Source organism: Mytilus californianus, unplaced genomic scaffold (assembly GCF_021869535.1).
Source record: "Mytilus californianus isolate M0D057914Y unplaced genomic scaffold, xbMytCali1.0.p SCAF_5, whole genome shotgun sequence".
Classification (NCBI taxonomy): Eukaryota; Metazoa; Mollusca; class Bivalvia; order Mytilida; family Mytilidae; genus Mytilus; species Mytilus californianus.
The window spans coordinates 23,087,047-23,110,982 of record NW_026262701.1 but is presented as its reverse complement, the minus strand read 5'-3'; the positions used below and the strand labels follow the sequence as shown (position 1 = coordinate 23,110,982).

At 30.3% G+C, this 23,936-nt stretch overlaps 1 protein-coding gene across 6 annotated transcripts in view; it reads left to right on the top strand.

Annotated features, from left to right (window-relative positions):
• LOC127703040 (uncharacterized) overlaps nucleotides 1-23,936 on the top strand; it is a 925,706-nt gene that overhangs the window by 470,976 nt on the left and 430,794 nt on the right. For all 6 annotated transcript variants that reach the window (XM_052207424.1, XM_052207422.1, XM_052207423.1 and 3 more), the window contains one exon: nucleotides 23,317-23,514. In XM_052207424.1, the coding sequence (XP_052063384.1) occupies nucleotides 23,317-23,514 (198 nt within the window). The remainder of the gene's footprint in view (nucleotides 1-23,316; nucleotides 23,515-23,936) is intronic.

Below are 23,936 nucleotides of genomic sequence, written 5' to 3'. Positions count from 1 at the left end.
CAGTCCCAAAAATGTAGACGTAGGTCTGTTATGGTAAGGATAACGTTAAATTGCAGGTCTGCTAAAATTTTCTAAAGTTAACTTCAGGTGGATCAACACTAAATATTTCTTGAGATAGATTTTTTTATATTTTGTGTAAATGCAGTTGATGAAATGCTCTTGTGAAAAAAACAATAAAAATTTGGGGTCACCGTCCTCGTTTGGACAGTATCTTGATCCAAATTATTGTGTATTTTCGAGGTTTTTTACATGGATATTACAGGGAAATGGGCAATTGTATCCTTTTGCTAGTTGAGAAAAAAATTCCATGAGATAGATTTTTCTTATTTTCTTTAAAATTGTAGCCAAGATATAGATCTAAAAGAAAATAATAAAAAAACATAGGGTCACCTTGCATTTTGAAGAAATATTTCACCTTCTGCTTGATTTTTTCGAATTTTCAAGAAGGAGAGATAACTCTCCCCAAATCTTCATTGAAAAAGATAGTAAGAAATACTCATGATAAATAGAAATAGAATAGGTCAACTCTCAGTCCTTATTATTATTTGCAACACTTTTGTGTAACATATTTCTGTTACAAAAATCATGGCCATAGTAACCAAGGATATCACCATAGCAACCAAATCAATCAATCAATACATGCACTTGGAAATTATAAAACTGAAGAGAAACATGTAAATTTGAGCACGTTTATGTAGTCCGATAAGTCAGTATTGCCATAAATGATTTCACAATCTTTACGCACAGTGCAAAATTCTATTGAAGAAAGGCTCCATGAGTTATTTTGAGATATCTCGACCAAAATTTGTGTAAAAAACATTTTTTTTAATACAAAATTACAAATTTTGAGAAACATTTTTTTGTGCTTGAATTTCAACCGAATTGATATACAAGTTACAAAATGTTATAAAAATTTGATTTTCCACAGCAAAAAATAATTTGATCTTGTAAATTTTCCGTCTCAGTTTTTTTTTTAAATCACAAATTTAATGCTTTTAATAAAAATTGACGTACAGGTAGAATAAGATATTCCAAATCATATCCAGGTGTAAAACAACCTTTCTGACCCCGTCAACTGGACTTGCTACGTATGTATTAGTCTCTTCACGTCTCATATAAATGTGCAAGTGGTTCTCTAGTTGTCATCTCCTTACCTTTTTTCATGTCAGTCTTCTTATGTTATGTTTCTATATTTTTGAATAATCTTAAATTAATAATCTTAAACACCACAGAGACTGTGACTTAACACACACATATACATATATATATAATTCGTCTAAACATTAACCCAACAATGTTGGATCTGTAAATTTGCTTTCGCAAATGTTTTGTTCTTCCCTCGCTGGGATTCGAACTCATGCTACTGAGATATCGTGGCACCAAATCGCCTTGCACTATGCCCAACGCGCTAGACCACTCGACCACCTAGGCTCTACAATAATAAAGCTTTGGGTGGCCGAGTGTTATCTTTCCTCGTCAGTTTTAATCTAGCGTCGTAACACAGTACATAATATATAATGCATGAAGATGGAATTGTTACAAATCATCTGAATTATCTATATATATTTTAATTCGACAAACTGGTTCTCAATAAGTTTTGTTGTTAGAATATACCAAGGTTAACATTTCAAATTTTGAAATGTTAGACCACACAAAAACAAAAAAATTATCGACAAAAATTCAATGTCATGACATTTTAAGAACTTCTAAAAATATGAACGTGTAGGCCAAAATATAGATATTTAAGTCATAATTTACTTTTTGTTCTTCTTTAGACAAAAAGTCGGCACATCAGTATAAAATTTAACCGTAGAATTCAAACAACTCTTCATTAGAGACAAAATAGTGTAGAAGTGAGCAACTATAGGTCACCGTACGGCCTTCAACCTGATACTTTTTTGTAAAATAACAAAATATCATGACGATATATCAAACTCTAAATAACTATCATAGGGGGGGTTTATACATATACTAATTCCTCATCCTTTATATGTCTATTAGTTAAATATTAAAGCACATTCACTATGTAACCATTGTTGAGAACATATTATTCTAATTGATCCATTTGAACGAAAGAAATTTCAAATAAAAATATTTTATAAAATATTATGTTTCAAATTAGGTGTTAAGCAAGCCACAATTAATCAATATACAAAGTGAAAATTGTATGTATATAATATTCTCCCCTTTCTTGTATGATCTTAAAGAAAAGAACAATATTTGCAAAAATGAAAACCCAATCATCTTAAAATATTATAGATCTCTGGTTACCTTATGTTTATAAAAAGGAGTTAGCAAGTTACGACAGATCTTCATTTTGACAATACTGAGGAAAAACTTATTTAGGGCATGACACATAGTGTTAATACCAAAAACATGTCTTCTAGATGTCTGTTTGGGGTTTTGTTGTTTGCTTGCTGTCTCATTGATGTATACCCCCTGCATCTCCTTTTATTCATAACTGTCCCGTATTAAGATATGCCTGTTCACTACAAGACACATCCCTAAACGTAACATAGTAAAGTGAGTTTATGATTTAGTAACTTTTAACAAACACGTAAAATAAAACTAACGCATCAGCGTTTCAATGGTTTAATTAGATGACTTATATTTTATCTCTTTCGTTCAAATTATGGGAAGACCTTACAAAATTTAAAACATGGAGATCTTTATGCCAGTAGTTCTTTTATTTGCTATCAAATTTTCTTCTTTGCTATTCAATGATCATAATTATTTTATAAATTCCATTCTTACATCCCAACTTTGTCGATCTAAATTAAAATTATATATGTCCATTTCATAATAACCGAAAGAACTTGTATTAAGTTGGCAAAATCATGTAATTCCATTTTGAGGCTATAACAAAAAAAAGCCTAGATTCTTATCCCTATGCATCTGATATTTGGCTATATTCTTTCTTTTTGGTAACAGTTTTCAACCCACAAAATTGATGAAAAGTTAAATTGAAAGCCGAAAAAAAGTCAATTTGTAGGGCATGGTTCTTTGAAATATCCAAACAGTTAAGGATGTATTCTTCTGACGTTTCAGTCTCGTTGAAATCTCGTTCTGGAATTATTTCCAAAACATGTGATACAAGTGGAAAATATCAATGAATTTAAAAAATGTTATAATCAAACTTAACTCTGTAAAAAAATTGTGAATTTACAATGAATTATTATGTTTTTGGAGTAATCAATTTTTAAAATTTTATTACCAATCAAGTCAGTCTTTTTAGCCAACATTTTGAGAAAATGGGTGAGGGGTACAAGAAATGATTTTACCTAAAACATGTACATCCCATATCACTTTTTTTCTTTTCAAATTTCTTAGATATGTATTTTTTCAATCATTTAAAACAAAGAAGTCGAAATAATATGCATTTTGTTCTTTAAGCAGAGAAAAATCACAAATTTACAAAATTGACAGCATGGTAAATTTGACACAAAAAAGCATCAAAATATGATAAAACTTTCTTATATCAACACCTACCTTTAGTTTTTTAAGTTAAATTTATTCAGATTGATCCACTTCATCTTTATTGAAAGTATGAAAAAAAGTTTAATTGTGAAACTGTGATTTTTTTCACGAAAATAGCCCAAAAATAGGTAAACATTGATGAAAAATGGGAAAATCATCAAAATTGGGTACTTTCAAAAGGCCGTAGCAAAAAAAAGAAGTGCACCACCATATGATTTTTTTTTTACAGTCATAGAAACCCAAAAATCAGGTTTAGAAAAAAAGTTTAATTCTAGAAATTTTTGGCTCCTCAGGGGTGTACATCCAAAATGTTCTCCTCGCTGTCGACTGACAAGACGGATGAAATCTAAAATAATGGCGAAGTAAGAATAATTGAACTTTACTGAAAATAATAATACTTATATGGGATTGATGGCATACTTGAACGTGAACATATTACATGTTACATCACAAAAATGATAAAAAAAAAAGGAAAGAATTATTGTGCAGCCAATCTATTAATTCATGGCATATTGTTTAGTTGCTTGTGTAATGATTTTGATACGACGTGCAATTAATGAAGATATAAAATTGTAGAATACGATACTATTCAAGACTTCGACACTTCATTTCTGAGTTTTTACTACAAAAGAGTAGATATCTTTTTTTTTAAAGTATTTTGTTTCTATAATAAAACCTTCTTTAAGTTAAATATATTTCAGCAAATATCAAATATATTTCAGGAAATCAGACTTTGATAGTATGGAAAAAGAATTTTTGCAATCAATAACATTTTACACTATGCAAATCGATAAAACTATAATCGTTTTACAAGCCGTTGACTGTATAACACTTAGGGTATTTTCAAGTACCTGCAAGTTAGTTTATTTCGACGTTTCACACATCAACGTCAATTATAACACTCTTTTTGATGACGTCAAATGCAGTAACGGTACATTTTGAAAATAAAATAACAATGTTTTTGTAATGTCAACTAAGTAATCATTTGTGTTTACAAAGTCAAATACATCAATAAAGGTATACTAGGTCAGGAATGTGTATTCAAAATGTACAGAAAATATGCATTTTACCTCGAAAAAATGAGGGTATTTCGTTTCATTATGAAAGCTATTTGGGACTGAGAGGGTTAAAAAATTTAGACATGACTCAAGGCCTTGGATAATAAGATTAATTTCAAAGATGAATAATCTACAATAGTTAAGAGGTATGAGATATCAGTAGTGTCATAAATAACGTTTTCATCACCTCTGGTATTTGATACATTTATAAGGTCAAACAAAAATCATGTTCTTTTCTAATTTTGATTTAGTCTTATTTTTCTGATGCGGTCTTTTCGGAATGAATCAGACTTACTTATAGGTTTTTTGGTTGAAAATTTGCCCTTTGACGCTTTGTACATTTCAAAAATACATTTTACGGAACTGCGTTTTTATCGACGCTGCGGGTTTCCGGTAGAAAGTCGTAAACATGAAAAGCGTTGGAAATAGGTCTTTATATATTAATGATAAAATTTTTGATCATTCTTAAAAAAAATAAATCGTTTCTTTAATAAAAAAAACATATTTCCTTAAATAAATCCACAAATAATATTTGAACATCTTAGACTAACTTGCGGATCGTAGTTTCGCAAGTTACATGCGCGGTGGTATTCAAATGACTTACCTTAAGTCATAAGGACTGCTCTAAGTTATCTTTTGAAAAGGTTAGGACTGCACCCATCTGTAGAAGTTAACAACTACGAGTCTCCGTACGGCCTTCAACAATGAGAAAAACCAATACCGTATAATAAGCTATAATAGGCCCAGAAATGTCAAAGGTATAAAAATTTAAACGACAAAACGAATTGCCTCATGTATGTACAAAACAATGCAGAAAAATAAATATGATATATGGCAACAAACGACAACCAATGAATTACAGGGTCCTGGCTTGGGACAGGGACATACAGAATGTTGCGGGGTTAAACACATGTTTGTTGGCTTCAAACCGTTCCTCTCACCGGGAGCAGTGGTGTAACAACACGAAATAACAACAAACTATAAAAATCAGTTGAAAAGGACTTAAAGTCATCAGATCGATGCAAAGAACAAAAAACAAAAACACAAAAACACAAACACAAAATACATAATACAAACCTGCAAATACTTAAAGTCACTGAAACTAGTTCCAAGCTATATCAACTAATGAAAAATTATGTTTCTAATACTAAAATATCAATCAGTTAACATCCAACTTCTAATGTATATGGTATTAAGACGTCATTTACAGTCAAAGAAAAAACACGACCTCGTGCAATGCCTAAATATAGTGTAGCGTGTCAATGGAGAAAAGGGCAGAAACACAAATACACCGAAACCTCTAAATATATAAACCCAAACGAAAACCTAAGCTACCTTACTCCCTATCTAGATCTAAAACGAAGGACAACAGACCTATTTTTCGAGAAGTGATTCCTATGTGTCTTAGGATCAAGCCTAAACTCCTATTCAATTATTTATAGTGAATGTTAAGGGTCTTCTTGAGACTGTTATCACAAATATATACCAAACAATTCAGAAGTTGCAAATACTTTATTTTGATATTATATATATTATAACCACACATAACAGTAGCAAATATTTGAGATCAAAATTACACAATGTAGTCAAGCTCAAGACCAATAAAAAGAACTTGCAAATTTATCAATACTAAGTACACTTTTAGTGAATTTCTAGCCAGTTGCCTAGGGTATCTTTTAAGAGATTGATTCAAGTACTACATAAATACTCATAAAGAGTAAAACAATATCTGCTATGATGTTCTCTCGTTTGTTGAGAATACGAGCAGATTTAAGACAAAATATTAGATTCTCATTTATCAAAAGTACATCAGACCTCACGGGACAAAATATTAGATATTCATGTATTAAAATGCCTCGTACCTCACACTAAGTATAGTGAGACTTAATTTAATAAATTATGATGTTCTATGAAATGAAGGGGCAAATTTTGTTGAGACAGTGTAATAGCTTTCACTGGCTAACAACTAGTGTCTAAAATTGTCCAAACTTGATTATTACAATATTTCGTTAACTGGTAGTTCAATGATTCAGTGAAAGCTTTGATATAAGTTTAAGTAGAGACTTTGTATTAGTTTCCTCTGACTAAAATCGTATGTCTCATCATTTGCCAAACTTGACCTATACAATAAAATGTGAAATTCAGTAAAGATAATAATATCAAATAAAATTCTATATACAATCCTTTGTTGAACCTGTGTTTAAGCTTCCTTTGACTAAAAACGATTGTCTCAAATTTTGACCAAAAGAAATTGACAAAAGTTGGCAAGAATTATATGTCTGTTCATTATTGTTTACTAACAAATGTTCCTTTTTTCAAAACTATCAAATGTTTAATATCTTACTAACAAGTATTATATCTTTGACTAACAATTACTTGTATATGTTGCTCTAATTCCAATTGATTGACTAATAAAGTTGTGTTTTTTTTTAAAAAGAATCTATGGAAATTTGTACTAGTTTCCTTCGCTAGTAATGTGCATTTTCATGTGTCTCACTGTCTGAAAACCCCACTTAAAACGCTCAATTTTTGTAAAAAGCCTTTGCTTTAAATTTACTGGATTCCTTACCAGTAACATAAATAAAATATATTTCTAAATTTAGTTGGATTATTGGTGTTACATTGGCTTTAAATTGTTCAATTACATGAAAACAAATAATCGGCCTCGGCACAGTGATTCGTCAAAAAGTATTAACAATGTACTTAATTTCTAAACAGGAAAAATATTTGTAACGTAATCTCTATGGTTTATGTTTTTCTAGATAGATGTAAACCATCATTATAAAAAAATAGTATTTCCATAATATTGCTAGTTTCCTCAAGTGTCTTCAAAATGTGGGTAGAATTTGCGTAAATCGTTTTTAAACAATTATGTATTCTTTAAATGTTCTTAGTTTTGAACGTCTTTGGCCAGAATGACGTCAAACTCGCGTTTTGGGGTTTTAATAATTGTACTTAAAATCAGTGCAGTTTTTTGGCAGTTTTCGTGCAATTTTCAACCACGCAATTGCAAGTTTATCCAATAAACCAATGGAAATCATTAACGATTTGTCCCTCTTTGACCGCTATGAAATGTTTATTTTTATAAAATAATTGTACAAAATGACGCTTAAATAACTTCATATTTGTTGAAATGTTCGTTCCGTTATGTAGAATATAATAATCATCAAAATTATTTACGATAAGCTAAAAATAATCGTGACCTTCCGTAAATGTTAAACCAATCAAAACGCTTTAGTACCGTTATGAATATGGCGCATAACTATGCAAGGTGCTTGCCAGTCAACGAATTCATCGACAAATATGTAGTCGAACAAAATGTTCTGACTTAAAACTTGTAACTCCCTATACCAATATGACTTGAGGAAGCTTTACAAAAAAGTAAGTTCGTAAAAAATGTACATACGAGTGAAAAACATCACTCGTTCAATGAAAGTAATAATTACGGGGGTCGTCTCATAACAGCAAATAGCAATTGCAATTTCAATATTTCCCAAAGTAAATGCTACAACATAATAAAAATGACTGGTATTATGGTATTATGATAATTAATCACCCAGTTCATTTATAAGATTTTAGTTTTGGTCAACTAAATGTATACGATGTATTTGAATTACAGTTTGATTTAGAAGAAATACCGACATAGCTTTATAATACAATTAATTATCTAATTACTACCACAATTTTATAATAATAAGTATTGTTATTTTCATTGTTATGATACATGTTATATCAGTATTACAAACCTAATCTTGAACTCTATCCTATTTATGGAAATTTATAGAAATTTAAATGTGACGTCACATTGTGCGTCGATTTCTTCGGCTAACATATAATACGTTGTTCGGCTGTGCCTTTTTTATGTGCTGATTTAGGTTGTTTTATGTATTCGTTTTTATTCTGTAGTTAGTCAACACATCGGTGTTAGCATGTATATCTATTATGTAGTCATTTTAATTTTACTGTTTGCAAAAGTATGAATTATTCTAAATCCTAAAGATTTTCTTATCCCAGGCATATAACCTGTGTATTTGGCACAACTTTTTGAAACTGTTTGTCCTCAATGCTCTTCAAAATTGTACTTGTTTTGGCTTTCGAACTTTTTTGATCTGATCGTCATTGGTGGGTCTTATGTAGACAAAACGCGCGTCTGGCGTATTAAATTATAAGCCTTGTACCTTTTGATAGCTATTATTTGTGTGTGTATATGTCCTGTACGTTCTCCCATTGATTTGTATTGTAGTCCTGTCATGTAATCTTGTCATTTTAATATTATATTTAACATTGCCATAAAAGCGGGAGGTTTGGCTAGCCACAAAACCAGGTTCAATCCATATTTTTTTCTTAAAATGTCCTGTACCAAGTCAGGAAAATGGCCATTGTTATATTATAATTCGTTTCTGTGTGTGTTGCATTTTAGTGCTGAGTTTCTGTTGTGTCGTTGTTCTCCTCTTACATTTCATGTGTTTCTCTCAGTTTAAGTTTGTAACCCGGATTTGTTTTTTTCTCAATCGATTTATGAATTTCGAATAGAAGTATACTACTGTTGCCTTTATTTCAGTCATATGATGTTGAATAAAAATCATAAAAATAATCATGAACAGGCATGCACTGATTCCATCTTTATCTCAGTGAAATTTAGGAATGAATGGCATACAAATATAACTTTTTAGAATAGGAAGACATAGTTATAGTTAAATACAATTAACAACAAATTTGTACCCGTCACAATAGGTATCGACAGATTGTAAGACCGTGAGTGTACATATGTGTATAGCAATAATTTGTTGTTTGATGTTTATCTAAATCAATATTTATACAAAATAAAACTATATTCAAAGATCTAATTACAGTGTTGTATCGGCAATTTAACCTTTTAAAACAAGTTAATTTAAAGGATCGATAAGTTTACTCGTATCGTATCTAAATTTACTGGCTCGGTAAACAACATAATCGTTAAATTTAGAATGCGCTATCCCGTTTGTAATAAGTTGTCTATAAGTACAGCCAAACTTCCAAACCAAATCTTTGTATATATGAAAAAATCCTGACCAGTAAATGCTTTTAGTCACTTGAGGTAACCAAACTCCTTCACTTAGGCGAAGTGAACGTAATTAACTAATCCACAGATTTTTGAAAACAAATTTACATATGGATTCTGCTTGTAAAAATACACAAGAAAATAAAATTAAAAATCGTTTTTGTTTTCTAGATAAAAGCTTTTGAAATTAACAGCATGATACGCCAAAAATACAAAGGATATATAGGGAAAATCATAAAAAATCGGCAGATATTTTTACTTTAACAAGATTTTCTAATTCGTTGGTCCACAGAATTTAAAAAAAAATCGATATACGATTCTAAAATGAACGACGAATCCATTGGTGAAAGGAAAGTCCTTAGCAACCGTGCTAGTTTTCAATCTGTATCCTGTGGAAGTTTGATTTTTAGCGGAAAAAAATAAAAATATTCGGCGACGTTATTGATGTCTACTGTAACGTCACCACATCTTCTACTCTAGAACGCTATTATACCGTACAGTGTCTTAACAAAATCGTGAGTGTGTATAACCAATTTTTCTAATTTTTGCAATTTTTTAAGCGTTATCAATTTTTAAGGAAATAAACTGAAGAATTTTTTAGGATATTTCTGCTGCCAAAAAATAAGCTAATTGGCAAAAAAATTATAATGCAAGTGAAAGAAAATAACTGTAAAAACTTTAAAACTTTTCTTAATTAGACAGGGTTCCCCATCTTTTTGAAATGCTTGCATTTTCCTTATTTCTATGAACCAAATATCGAGTTTGAAATTGTCCCGGTTAACACAGCGTTGACAGAATGATTCTATACATATTTAAATAACCGGTTATAATATTGGGATCGCGTATACACGTCTTTTTTAAAAACTTATTTCTGCATGTTTGTATTTAAAAAAAGTAAATAAAATCTGCATTTTTTCATCCTCACCAATTTCCTGTTTCGATCGCTTTCCCTTTTCTTTAACTACACCACAAAGAATGATATGATGTTTGCTGGAGTTTCTGTAACAAAGGAAATAATTTCTTGTACCATTATTTGTTAAATATCCACATGGACGACTCCCAAAAAAAAGGACAACTGCATAGATCTGCAAATTGTCTTGAGAATTTTTATGGCTGTAATAAGGTCAAAAGAAGAACCTGCAAATGAATTTCAGCAAATAAAACAGATCGGAGTTTTTGATATAACTTTCCGTCGCACAGATCATTCCCAGTGTTATGCCTTAGCATTGTGTATATTGTAATGTTATAGCATTGTGTAAAGTGTAATGCTAATGATATGCTATAAATGTACTGGTGTAAAGCTATAAATGTACTGATGTAATGCTATAAGAATGTACCAAGGGCGATGTTATGAGAATGTATTCATCCAGCATGATGTTAAAAAAAATGTATATACCTTGTGTAATTTTATTAGAATGTACTTAGTGTAATGCAAGGAGACTGTTCAGTTTACCTAGTGTAGTGCCATACGAATTGTGCCTGTATATAATGCAAATGAATTGCTTTTTGTTAATATAAGGTGAAAATGAGTAGATGTGGTATGATTGCAAAAGAGACAACTATCTGCCACAGTTTTTAAAAGGTAGATCGGGTGTCATTTTTGTGAGCGTCCGTTCAGTTCATGTTGCAAAAATACTTTTTTGTTTTAAAAATATTTAGCCAAGTATCATTCAACATACAACAAATACATAAAACTTGAAATTTAAAGATTGAACTATCAAAAAATTTAGTGTCGTAAAGTACATTTAAAACTTTTGGGGATTTCTTCAAGAAAATAAGGCCCGTGACCCCTAATTTTTATTTAATATTCCAGAAGTATTAATGAAAAGTAATTCTCTCATCGAATTTTAGCCAATTCCCTCGTTTAATGTTTCCTCGATTACAAAAAAATTAAGTTTCCCTTATATAAACAATATAAAATGATCAAAAGTACGTTAATTTCAATGTTTTATTTCGAAATAACAAGGTCCGTGATCCCCAGTTTTTATATTGAAATATAAAATAACATTGATCCAGAAGTCTTTTACAGAAATTTAAAACAAATCTATCGTCGAAAATTTAGACATTCCAGCTACCTTAAATGAAGTGGACGTAAGCAATCATTATAGGCAACCATACAGCCTTCAACAATGAGAAAAATCCATACCGTATAGTCGGCTCTAAAAGTCCCCAACGTTGTATACATTATTTTCTTCACCCTCTCCACCTTCTACTCCTACCATATACTCTATTGCTTCATAAACTTCACTTGACAATTGGGAATGGTATTCACTACATTTGAATGATACAGAAATAAAAAAGGTTTGATATCAAAATGTTTTAAAATACACAAAAAGACAGATCTGGCAACAAAAAAGACTTTAATGCATATCAATTAAGAAAAAAATACCTTTATTTTGATACGTTCATCAACAAAAAAGAACATTAAGAAACCTATAACGTTAAAAGTTTTTACAATTTACCTTGGAATATGTGATATTTGAAATATTGCGTCCAGTATTTGGACGATAACTAACATATTCTTATTTCATGTTTTCATTTCAGTGAAAACGACTATATTGTACATGCATTAAAAAATTGAAATGAGAAAAAAAAATAAATAGAAAATACATAAAAGTTTTGTTCAATTGTCAAGATACTTTTGTAATATTTTTTTAATATTAAAATGTGTAACATTACAGATTCATTGTTGAGCAAATTTATTTATATTTGTATAGATTATTTTTATAATCGCAATGCTTCGATTCTTTATTCCAGGGGAAAATATAAAACCTAAACCAGAAGGTAAGATATATGTAGAGTATCAAAACAAATGTTTTTCAAAAGGCCAGCTAACGTGTAGAGCGTTATGAACGAATAATCATTTGTTTAGTTTTTAAAAGAAATTACAGAATAAAAAAATTTTCCATATCACAATGTTTTAAAATACATAAGCAGACAGAATTAGCAACTAAGAAGACTTTAATGCATATCGATTAAGAAAAAAAAAATTACCAAATGCCTTGATTTATTACAAGTACATTTAATTTATTCAGTTTCAAGAATAAGGGAATGCTCTTGTAGAAATGCATTTCATCAACGAAAAAGAACATATTCTAAGTTCATGTTTTCAAATCAGTGACTCATGTAAAATCTGAAAAAACCACAAGGTATGGTATCTTTTGATCAATCATAGTTTTCTAAGTTTTCTTGTAACAATGTGCTTTTTCCATGTTTTATGTAACTCGGTTATTCAAATGAAGAGTAACAACGAAAAAAATGTCAACATAATTACATGTTTATTATAAACCTAAATGAAAACATCGTTATGCAATTGATGAATATAGCGTCACAGTACCCAAATTGCACCGAGTACACAAATTGCACACATTTAGCTAAAAAAGCAGCTGGAATCTTCCAAGTTTTCTTAGAGACTGAACAATTTGTATTTTAATGATTTAACATTATGCACGTCTTTCAACAAAGCTTAATATATCTAAATATACACAAAATGTTCACAGTATATATCAACAGATGAAGTATCCATGTAAAAAGTAACATCTGCGGAAACGACGTTAACAAAAAATCGATGTTTAAAAATGAGCACTTAAAATATTTTACAGGCATCCATTTCTTAAAAAATCAATAGTAAGGATGGACTATGGGTCACATTGTTCCAAATTCTTGGAAAACAAAACACCAGTTATTCGAATTTTACGGTTGTGGATTTAAGCATTGATTGAGTACTCCTCATTACAGAATCATGGAGGTGGGTCAACCCAATTTTTCTATGATTCAATATAGGTTCAAAATTTAATTAATATCCTATGGCACGCCGTCTCGTCCAGCAAATGGATATATTAGTGTTTATGGAAAATGAGTAGCCTCTTAATAAGCTTGTCTCTTAATTTCGACCACTTAAGTCCCATAACACTGGAACAACAAATCTGTAATACTTAAAAGAATAGCAATAAAGGGCCATAAGTCGATGAAGGACGGAAAACATCAAGGCCAAAAAGAATGGACAAACCGAGAAAAAATAGCCTACAAAACATGCACAGAAAAATAAAGATAGTGCAAAATAATCTTCAATAAAAATCACGGGTAAAAGCAGAACTATGAAGAGCAGCCCGTTTAAGCGAATCTGGTCCAAAGGGCAAATGTGATCTATTGGCTTCGCCGGGCTCCGTCGTCTGTTGTCGATCGTTAACCGCTAATAACGCATTTCCTATGTTGTACTTTAAATAAGCAGAAAGTTTTTGCCAGCGGATGTATCTACGGTTTCCTTGTATCTCCCAGATTTAATACAATCAGCTTGTTCAGTGTCCGTACTTAATTCTAACTTTTACGCAATTAAGTGGTATCACGAACGTAATAATTATGGGGGTCGTCTCATAACAGCAAATAACATTTGCAATTTCAATATTTCCAAAAGTAAATGCTACAACATAATATAATGACTGGTATTATGGTTTTCAGTCATATGATGTTGAATAAAAATCATAAAAATAATCCTGAACAGGCATGCACTGATTCCATCTTTTTCTCAGTGAAATTTAGGATTGAATGGCATACAAATATAACTTTTTAGAATAGGAAGACATAGTTATAGTTAAATACAATTAACAACAAATTTGTACCCGTTACAATAGGTATCGACAGATTGTAAGACCATGAGTGTACATATGTGTATAGCAATAATTTTTTGTTTGATTTTTATTTAAATCAATATTTATACAAAATAAAACAATATTCAAAGATCTAATTTTAGTGTTGTATCGGTAACTTAACCTTTTAAAACAATTTAATTTAAAGGATCGATAAGTTTACCCGTATCGTATCTAAATTTACTGGCTCGGTAATCAACATAATCGTTAAATTTAGGATGTACTATCCCGTTTGTATTAAGTTGTCTATAAGTACAGCCAAACTTCCAAACTAAATCTTTGTATATATGAAAGAATCCTGACAAGTAAATGCTTTTAGTCACTTGAGTAACCAAAATCCTTGACTTTAGGCAAAGTGTACGTAATTAACTAATCCACATTTTTTTTTTTTAGTTTTTACATATGGATTCTGCTTGTAAAAATACACCAGAAAATAAAATGAAAAAAAGGAGGTAACCGTTTTCGTTTTTTCGATACAAGCTGTTGAAATTAACAGCATGATACGCCAAAAATACAAAGAATATATAGGAAAATCATAAAAATCGGCAGATAGTTTTACTGTAACAAAATTTTCTAATTCGTTGGTCCACAGAATTTAAAAAAAAAAAATCGATATACGATTCTTAAATGAACGAATCCATTGGTGCAAAGAAATACCTTAGCAACCGTGCTAGTTTTCAATCTATATCCTGTGGAAGTTTAATTTTTAGCGGAAAAAATAAAAATATATTCGGCGACGTTATTGATGTCTACTGTTACGTCACCACATCTTCTATTTTTTTAATTTTTAGGATATTTCTGCTGCCAAACAAAAAAGCAAGTTGATAAAATAAATATAATGCAAGTGAAAGAAAGTTACTGTAAAGACTTTAACACTTTTCTAAATTAGACAGGGTTCCAAATCTTTTTGAAATGCTTGCGTTTTCCTTATTTCTATGAATCTAATATCGAGTTTGAAATTGTCCCGATTAACACAGCGTTGACCGAATGATTCTATACATATTTAAATAACCGGTTATAATATTGAGATCGCGTATACACGTCTTTTTTTAAATCTTATTTCTGCATGTTTGTATTTAAAAAAAGTAAATATAATTTTCTGCATCTTTTCATCCTCACCAATTTCCTGTCTCGATCGCTTTCCCTTTTCTTTAACTACACCACAAAGAATGATATGATGTTTGCTGGAGTTTCTGTAACAAAGGAAATACTTTCTTGTACCACTATTTGTTAAATATCCACATGGACGACTACCAAAAAATAAGAAAACTGCATCTGCAGTTGTCTTGAGAATTTTTATGGCTGTAACAAGGTCAAAAGAAGAACCCGAAAATGAAGTTCAGCAAATAAAACAGATCGGAGTTTTTGATATAACTTTCCGTAGCTCAGATAATTCCCAGTGTTATGCCTTAGCATTGTGTATATTGCAATGTTATAGCATTATGTAAAGTGTAATGCTAAAGATATGCTATAAATGTACTGGTGTAATACTATAAATTTAACGCTATAAGAATGTACCAAGGGCGATGTTATGAGAATGTATTCATCCAGTATGATGCTAAACAAAATGTATATACCTTGTGTAATTTTATAAGAATTTTATTAGAATATACCTAGTGTAATGCAAGGTGACTGTGCAGTTTACCTAGTGTAGTGCCATACGAATTTTGCCTGTATATACTGCAAATGAATTGCTTGTTTGTTAACATAAGATAAAAATGAGTAAATTGCAAATGAGACAACTATCTGCCACAGTTTAAGGTAGATCGGATGTCATTTTTGTGAGCGTCCGTTCTGTTCATGTTGCAAAAATGCTTTTTTGTTTTAAAAATAATTTGCCAAGTATCATTCAATATACGACAAAATAACTAAAAATTGAAATTTAAAGATTGAACTATCAAAAAATTAAGTGTCGTAAAGTATATTTAAAACTTTTGGGGATTTTTTCAAGAAAATAAGACCCGTGACCCCTTATTTTTATTTTATATTTCAGAAGTATTAATGAAAAGTAATTCTCTCATCGAATTTTAGCCAATTCTATCGTTTAATGTTTTTTCGATAAAGAAAAATTAAGCTTCCCTTAAACAAACAATATACAATAACCAAAATTTCGTTAATTTCAATGTATTATTTCGAAAAAACAAGGTCCTTGATCCCCAGTTTTTATATTGAAATTTGAAATTACATTGACCCAGAAGTCTTTTACAGAAATTTGAGAGAAATCTATCGTCTAACATTTAGACATTCCAGCTACCTTAAATAAAGTGGACGTAAGCAATCATTATAGGCAACCATACGGCCTTCAACAATGAGAAAAAATCATACCGTATAGTCGGCTATAAAAGACCCCAACGTTGTATACATTATTTTCTTCACGCTCTCCCCCTTCTTCCCGTTACCATTTACTCTATTCTATCGTAATCTTTAATTGACAATTGGGAAGAAAATTCCACTTCAAAATGGTATTCACTACATCTGAATAATACAGAAAAAAAAAAAGGTTCGATATCTAAATGTTTTAAAATACATAAAAAGACAGATCTAGCAACAAAGAAGACTTATAATGCATATGAAATAAGAAAAAAAAATACCTTTATTTTGATACGTTCATCAACGAAAAAGAACACTAAGAAACCTATAACGTTAAAAGTTTTTACAATTTACCTTGGAAAATGTGATATTTGAAATATTGCGTCCAGTATTTGGACGATAACTAACATATTCTTAGTTAATTTTTTCATTTCAGTGAAAACTAGTATATTGTACATGCGTTAAAAAATTGAAATGAGCAAAAAGAAATAAATAGAAAATACATAAAAATTTTGTTACATTGTCAAGATACTTTTGTAATATTTTTTTAATATTAGAATGTGTAACATTACAGATTCATTGTTGAGCAAATTTATTTATATTGGTATAGATTATTTTTATAATCGCAATGATTCTCTACTTTATTTCAGAGGAAAATAAAAAACCTAAACCAGAAGGTAAGATATATGTAGTTATCAAAACAAATGTTTTTTTTAAAGGCCAGCTAACGTGTAGAGCGTTATGAACAAGAAATTATTTTTTAAGGTGTTAAAAGAAATTACAGAATAAAAAAAGGTTCGATATCAAAATGTTTTAAAATACATAATCAGACAGAAGTAGCAACAAAGAAGACTTTAATGCATATTGATTAAGAAAAAAATATATTTACCAAATGCCTTTATTTATTACTAGTAAATTTAGTTTATTCAGTTTCAAGAATAAGGAGAATGCTCTTGTAGAAATGCATTTTTGATACGTTCATCAACGAAAAAGAACATTAAGAAAGTTTTTTCAATGAACCTTGGAATATGTTATGTTTGAAATATTGCGTCCAGTATTTGGACGATAAATAACATTTTCTAAGTTCATGTTTTCATATCAGTGACTCATGTAAAATCTGAAAAACCACAAGGTATGATATCTTTTGATCAATCAAAGATTTCAAGGTTTTCTTTTAACAATGTGCTTTTTCCATTTTTTTTGTAACTCGGTTATTCAAATGAAGCGTAACAACGACAAAAATGTCAACATAAGTACATGTTTATTATAAAACTGAATGAAAAAATCGTTATCCAATTGATGAATATAGCGTCACAGTACCCAAATTGCACCGAGTACACAAATTGCACACATTTAGCTAAAAAAGCAGCTGGAATCTTCCAAGTTTTCTTAGAGACTGAACAATTTGTATTTTAATGATTTAACATTATGCACGTCTTTCAACAAAGCTTAATATATCTAAATATACACAAAATGTTCACAGTATATATCAACAGATGAAGTATCCATGTAAAAAGTAACATCTGCGGAAACGAGGTTAACAAAAAAATCGATTTTTAAAAATGAGCAATTAAAATATTTTACAGGCATCCATTTCTTAAAAAAATCAATAGTAAGCATAGACTATTGTCACATTGTTCTAAATACTTGGAAAACAAAACACCAGTTATTCGATGTTTACGGTTGTGGATTTAAGCATTGATTGAGTACGCCTCATTACAGAATCATGGAGGTGGGTCAACCCAATTTTCTATGATTCAATATAGATTCAAAATTAAATTAATATCCTATGGCACGCCGTCTCGTCAAGCAGTTGGATATATTAGTGTTTATGGAAATGGGTGGCATCTTAATAAGCATGTCTTTTAATTTCGACCACTTAAGTCCCATAACTCTGGAACAACAAATCTGTAAAATTTAAAAGAATAGACATAAAGGGCCATAAGTCGATGAAGGACGAAAAACATCAAGGCCAAAAAGAATGGACAAACCGAGAAAAAAATAGCCTACAAAACATGCACAGAAAAATAAAGATAATGCAAAATAATCTTCAACAAAAGTCACGGGTAAAAGAAGAACTATGAAGAGCAGCCCGTTTAAGCCAATCTGATCCAAAGGGCAAATGTGATCTATTGGCTTCGCCAGGCTTCGTCGTCTGTTGTCGATCGTTAACCGCTAATAACGCATTTCCTATGTTGTACTTTAAATAAGCCTCAAGCAAATTGGTAAGAAACAGACGTCTCCTTTCTATTAAATGATTAATGAATTTCTGTAGTCGCACTATCTGTGACGTAAATGAATAGTAGACTAATGTAGGGTTCTGGATAGTTTTATTATAATGAAGCATCGAACGAAACCCTGTAATATAATATCACATTTAATAACAACATATATAAAGTTATTGTTTTAAAACATGTATTATATCAATCTGATAAATTTACGTAATGTGTGTACTTACAAAAATTAACCAATTAACTGTAAAATACGTCACAGTTTAAGAAATTAACAAAATGTACAATTAAACCTTATCTAATCAAAATATTACTTCCTAGGACATTCGAAACAGAATTTAACTTGTCAAAAGAGCAAAATAGAAATATAGTTTCTCATTTAGCAATAACATTATAACATACGAATAAGCCGATAAAACTATAAACAAACAGTTTAAGCAAGATATGCATTAGTAAAGCAAATAGCAAAAAGCAGTTAACTAATAAAGCTAAGCTAAGCTAAACAAAGCAAAATAACTAAGCTAATAAAATAATAAGCAACTACAACTGAAACACTCATTCTTACCTCGTATGAGGAACAAAGGTTATGCCTCAACGTATAACTACGTCACATGCAGAACTGTCATAAAACCTGTATAACAAATACTAAATCATAGTTACTATGCACAGAATTATATAGTACTTAAAATATATCAATCGGACACAAAAATGTTATAAAGACTCTGAAAAAGTATTTACCAAGTTAACGTTTTACTCATTTACTCTCAAACTCATTCTGCTCAAATATTCGCCATTCATTACGTTTATCTTTACACTTATTTATTTCCAGGCTTAAATTATGTAACATAAATGTAAAATAATAATGTGCCTGTGATAAAAGTTACGTTAACCTTTTAAATAATTTACAACATTCATTCGCCAATCACACGATACACATTCTTACTACGAAGTCATGCCAAAATAGAAATAGAAAGTTACTCGTGCGTGAAATACTGAATAATCCGGTAATGAAATTACGATGAAAATAAGATATAGACAGAATATCTAAAGAGATAAGTAAGCAAACTGACCTGAAATAATCGTGGAAATTCTCCAATACAAATAATACAAAGTATGAGACTAAAGAAAATATATGAAACGTCTGTTCGGTTTGAACATCAATCCACAATTAACTATAGACTTCAATAGAAAAAAACCGCCAAAAGACATATGACCAATGAAATAATAGAAAGTGTGCGGTCAAATCAAGCGTAAAAACAATGACCATCAAAATGGAAGAAGTGAGTAACAATCAAGACGAAACTAGTCAAACGTCAAAGTCCGTGAATATAAAATACAAATGGTACAACTCATAATTAATTACAGTCCGTAATTAATCTATTTGAAAACGAAAACATAAATATGAATTAGAAATAAAATCATCTTTATTTTAAAGTAAATTCAAATAAGAAATAAAATACTAATTACAAAATCATATCAATATTTATTCAATCATGAATACATACACGCTAGCACATTTCCACTTATGTCTTTTAGACAAAAAACGTTGAAAAATTGCATTATATTTACCCTTTGGCATACTTTTCACATTTTCCGCTCTAAAGTTAGCGAAGGGAGATAACTACAAAATACATAGAAACAATAACCCTTTTAAAATTGCAAACTTGAAACCAGTTGTTTCCAGTATTTCAAAGCAAGAATTTAACTAAGTGACTATCGGCATCTTTGTATAGACAAGGAAATGCTCATCAAAATCTTTAAGCATGACAAGATAAATGTCGCATTAAAACGTATATTTTTGTTTGGTAACCAGGTCCGATCAGTCAGTTACAAAATGTATGTAATTGGATAAAATATTAATGGAGAATTGTGTCATTGTTCCACTTATCTGTGTCATTTGAAATTTCCATAAGTATGAATTACTTATGCATAATTATTTAAATGTTTCTTCAATAATTTTTGTTTATTAAAAATTTATAATAACAATTCAACGCAACTCTGAAACACTGAATCAGTAAAATTTGAAAACATAATTGGTTTATTAATTGTATAAAAGGAGATGGGATGTTCATAAAGAGAGTCAGCATTGTATTTATCGCTATTTTACTCATAATTTGATTGCTAAAACGAGTACATTCAACAATGATCATAACTTTGTCATCAAGTATATACTATGTAAACTTTTTTATAATTTATTTTGAAATGAGTTATTCAAGTAATTTAACACCAACCATGCGTAGATTTTTTTTTTATTCTGAAATTTAAAAAGATAAGTACTGAATTTAAATGTAAGACGTTAGATTTGAGGTAAACTGTATTTTGAATTTACATTGTATCATAGGTCAAATTTATTTGTTCAGTGTATGTTCACTGGTGTTAATATGTCCTTTGATTGAGTTAAGCTATTTCAGTTGATATTTTATAGTGTGTCTTTCTATGTTGTGATGTTACACTATTGTTTCAGAAAAAGGGTGAAGGTTTGGTACCATTAAAACGTTTAAACCCGCCGCATGCGTTTGCATCTGTCCTAAGTTAGGAATCTGATGTTCAGTAGTTGTCGTTTGTTGATGTGGTTCATAAGTGTTTCTCGTTTCTCGTTTCTCGTTTTTTATATAGATTAGACCGTTGGTTTTCCCGTTTGAATGGTTTTACACTAGTAATTTTTGGGGCCCTTTATAGCTTGCTGTTCTGTGTGAGCCAAGGCTCCGTGTTGAAGACCGTACTTTGACCTATAATGGTTTACTTTTATAAATTTTGACTTCGATGGAGAGTTGTCTCATTGGCACTCATACCACATCTTCTTACATCTATAAATCAGTATAACGAAAGGGATATTTCAAAAGGAACTAAAGTGAGGAGAAATGTCTCAAGATTTTTAAAAAGCAAACCAGTATCCGAGTATTTAAAGTGATCCCGAGTGCTCAGTCTTCCGAGTGAGTACTCGTTGCCATCCCCACCTCCCACCATCTCCAAAAAAAAGGGATCTCTGCAAAACCAAAAGGTATGATACTAGTTACTATCATAGATTCATATATTTCACTTCTGCCATTTTGTATTGAAAACGACGATATTGTGCATGCGTTTCCAAAAATTAAAGTGATCAGGAAGAAATAAATATAAAATCCATAAGAAGACAGAATTAACAAAAATGAAGAGTATAGTGTACATCGATTAAGATAAGGCATGTTCTGTACCGAATCTCTAAATTTGTTACAAGTAAAATTCATTTATTTTGTTACAAGAATTATGAAACTATCATACAAGTGAGAGGTTTAGCTAGCTATAAAACTTGGTTTAATTCACCATTGTCTACATAGGGAAATGCCTGTACCAAGTCAGGAATATGACAGTTGTTTTCCATTCGTTTGATGTGTTTGAGCTTTTGATTTTGCCATTTTATAAGGGACTTTCTGATTTGAATTTTCCTTGGAGTTCGGTATTTTTGTTATTATACTTTGTTCGCATGTGTTGAGAAATTAATTGAGCCCGATATACATAGATATAATTCCATCCAAATATTTATTCGTTAGTAAGCGTGCGTAAGATTCAAGTCAACGCTTCTCGTCAGTGCAATTTGGGTACTGTGACGTTATATTCATCAATTGCATAACGACTTTTTCATTAGTTGTTAAAAATACATGTAATCATATTGACATTTTTGTAATTGTTACGCTTAATGTGTATAACCAAGTAATAGAAAACATGGAAAAAGCACATTGTTACAAGAAAACTTAGAAATCTGTGATTGGTTCAAAGATTTTATACCTTGAGGTCCCTGAAATGAAAACATGAATTAAGAATATGTTACTTATCGTTCAAATACTAGACGCAATATTTCAAATTAACATATCCTAAGAATTTAAAAAAAATCTTTTAACGTTATAGGTAAAAGTGTTTTTCTTTTTCTTTGATATGTGTTGCATTGAGTACAAAAATTGCACCCAATACCAAAAATAGCAGCAGCAATCTTACAAGGTTTTTTTTAGAAACTTAACAATTTGTATTTTTTATGATTTGACATTAAGCACGTCTTTCGACATAGCTAAATACATTTAAATATACACAAAACATCCACAGTTTATATCAACAGATAAAGTATCCACTGGAAAAGGTAAAATCTACTGAAAAATCGCGCTACGACGTCCACAAAATATCAACTTGAGCAATTCAAATATGTTACAGGCATCCATTTCTTCTTGCCCAAAGGGTAGACATTTCCTGCACTACATGTGGCACCCATCGTGTTGCTCATGTAAGGACAAACCCATTGATAAGTCTTATTCGGTAGGTCTCATTCTGTGAAAAGAAGATGGGATAATGATTACGACAATCGAAACATATCCGTCGTCATCTGTGAAACAAATATTTAATGACGATCAACCAACTCTTCTATCAACTTCAACAATTAGAACTCTTGATTGAATAGCTACCTTGTAAGCAACAACCCTCTATCAAGGAAATTATGATGGGAAATGCAAACTCTCGAATATTGTATCTACTGGAAGATTTATATCCATATGTTAATTTGTAAATTTTTGTCAATTTTCCTACAGGATATAACTATGCCCTTGGAAAAAAAGCAGCACAGAGTTCAACAGCGCATTCAAAATATGCTGCTTCAAAAGCAGTTGATGGAAAGGAAAGCACGTTTACACACACAAAGAACGAAAACAATGCATATTGGAGTGTTGATTTGGGAAAAACAGTCAATGTAACACAGATCAATATTATTAACAGAAAAAATTGCTGTGGTAAGGAGTCAGAAACATATATTTGTGATAAGATTCAAAATAATTTCACGTGAGTTAGGTAAGAGTGTTTACTTTTGAACTTTTTAAAAGCAACACTATTTTAGACATTTCTATATATGACAATAGGTAAATCATCAAACTATTATCTTAATTGATGTTTAGTACTTTTTATGATCTTCAGAAAAAATATTAACATTATATCATTTAATAATGAAGTGTTGATTCATCGAAAATAACACCTTCAAACAAATTAAAACCATTTACAGAAACTTTGACTGTCGAAAGAAGTCAAATGCTATAAAGTGATAAGATGCACATAGATTTTGTCAGGATATTAATAATTAAATACAATACTGTCTTGGAATAACAATTTCCTAACTGAGCCCTTGTGATAACTTTGCTTGGAAAAATAGTCACATTTA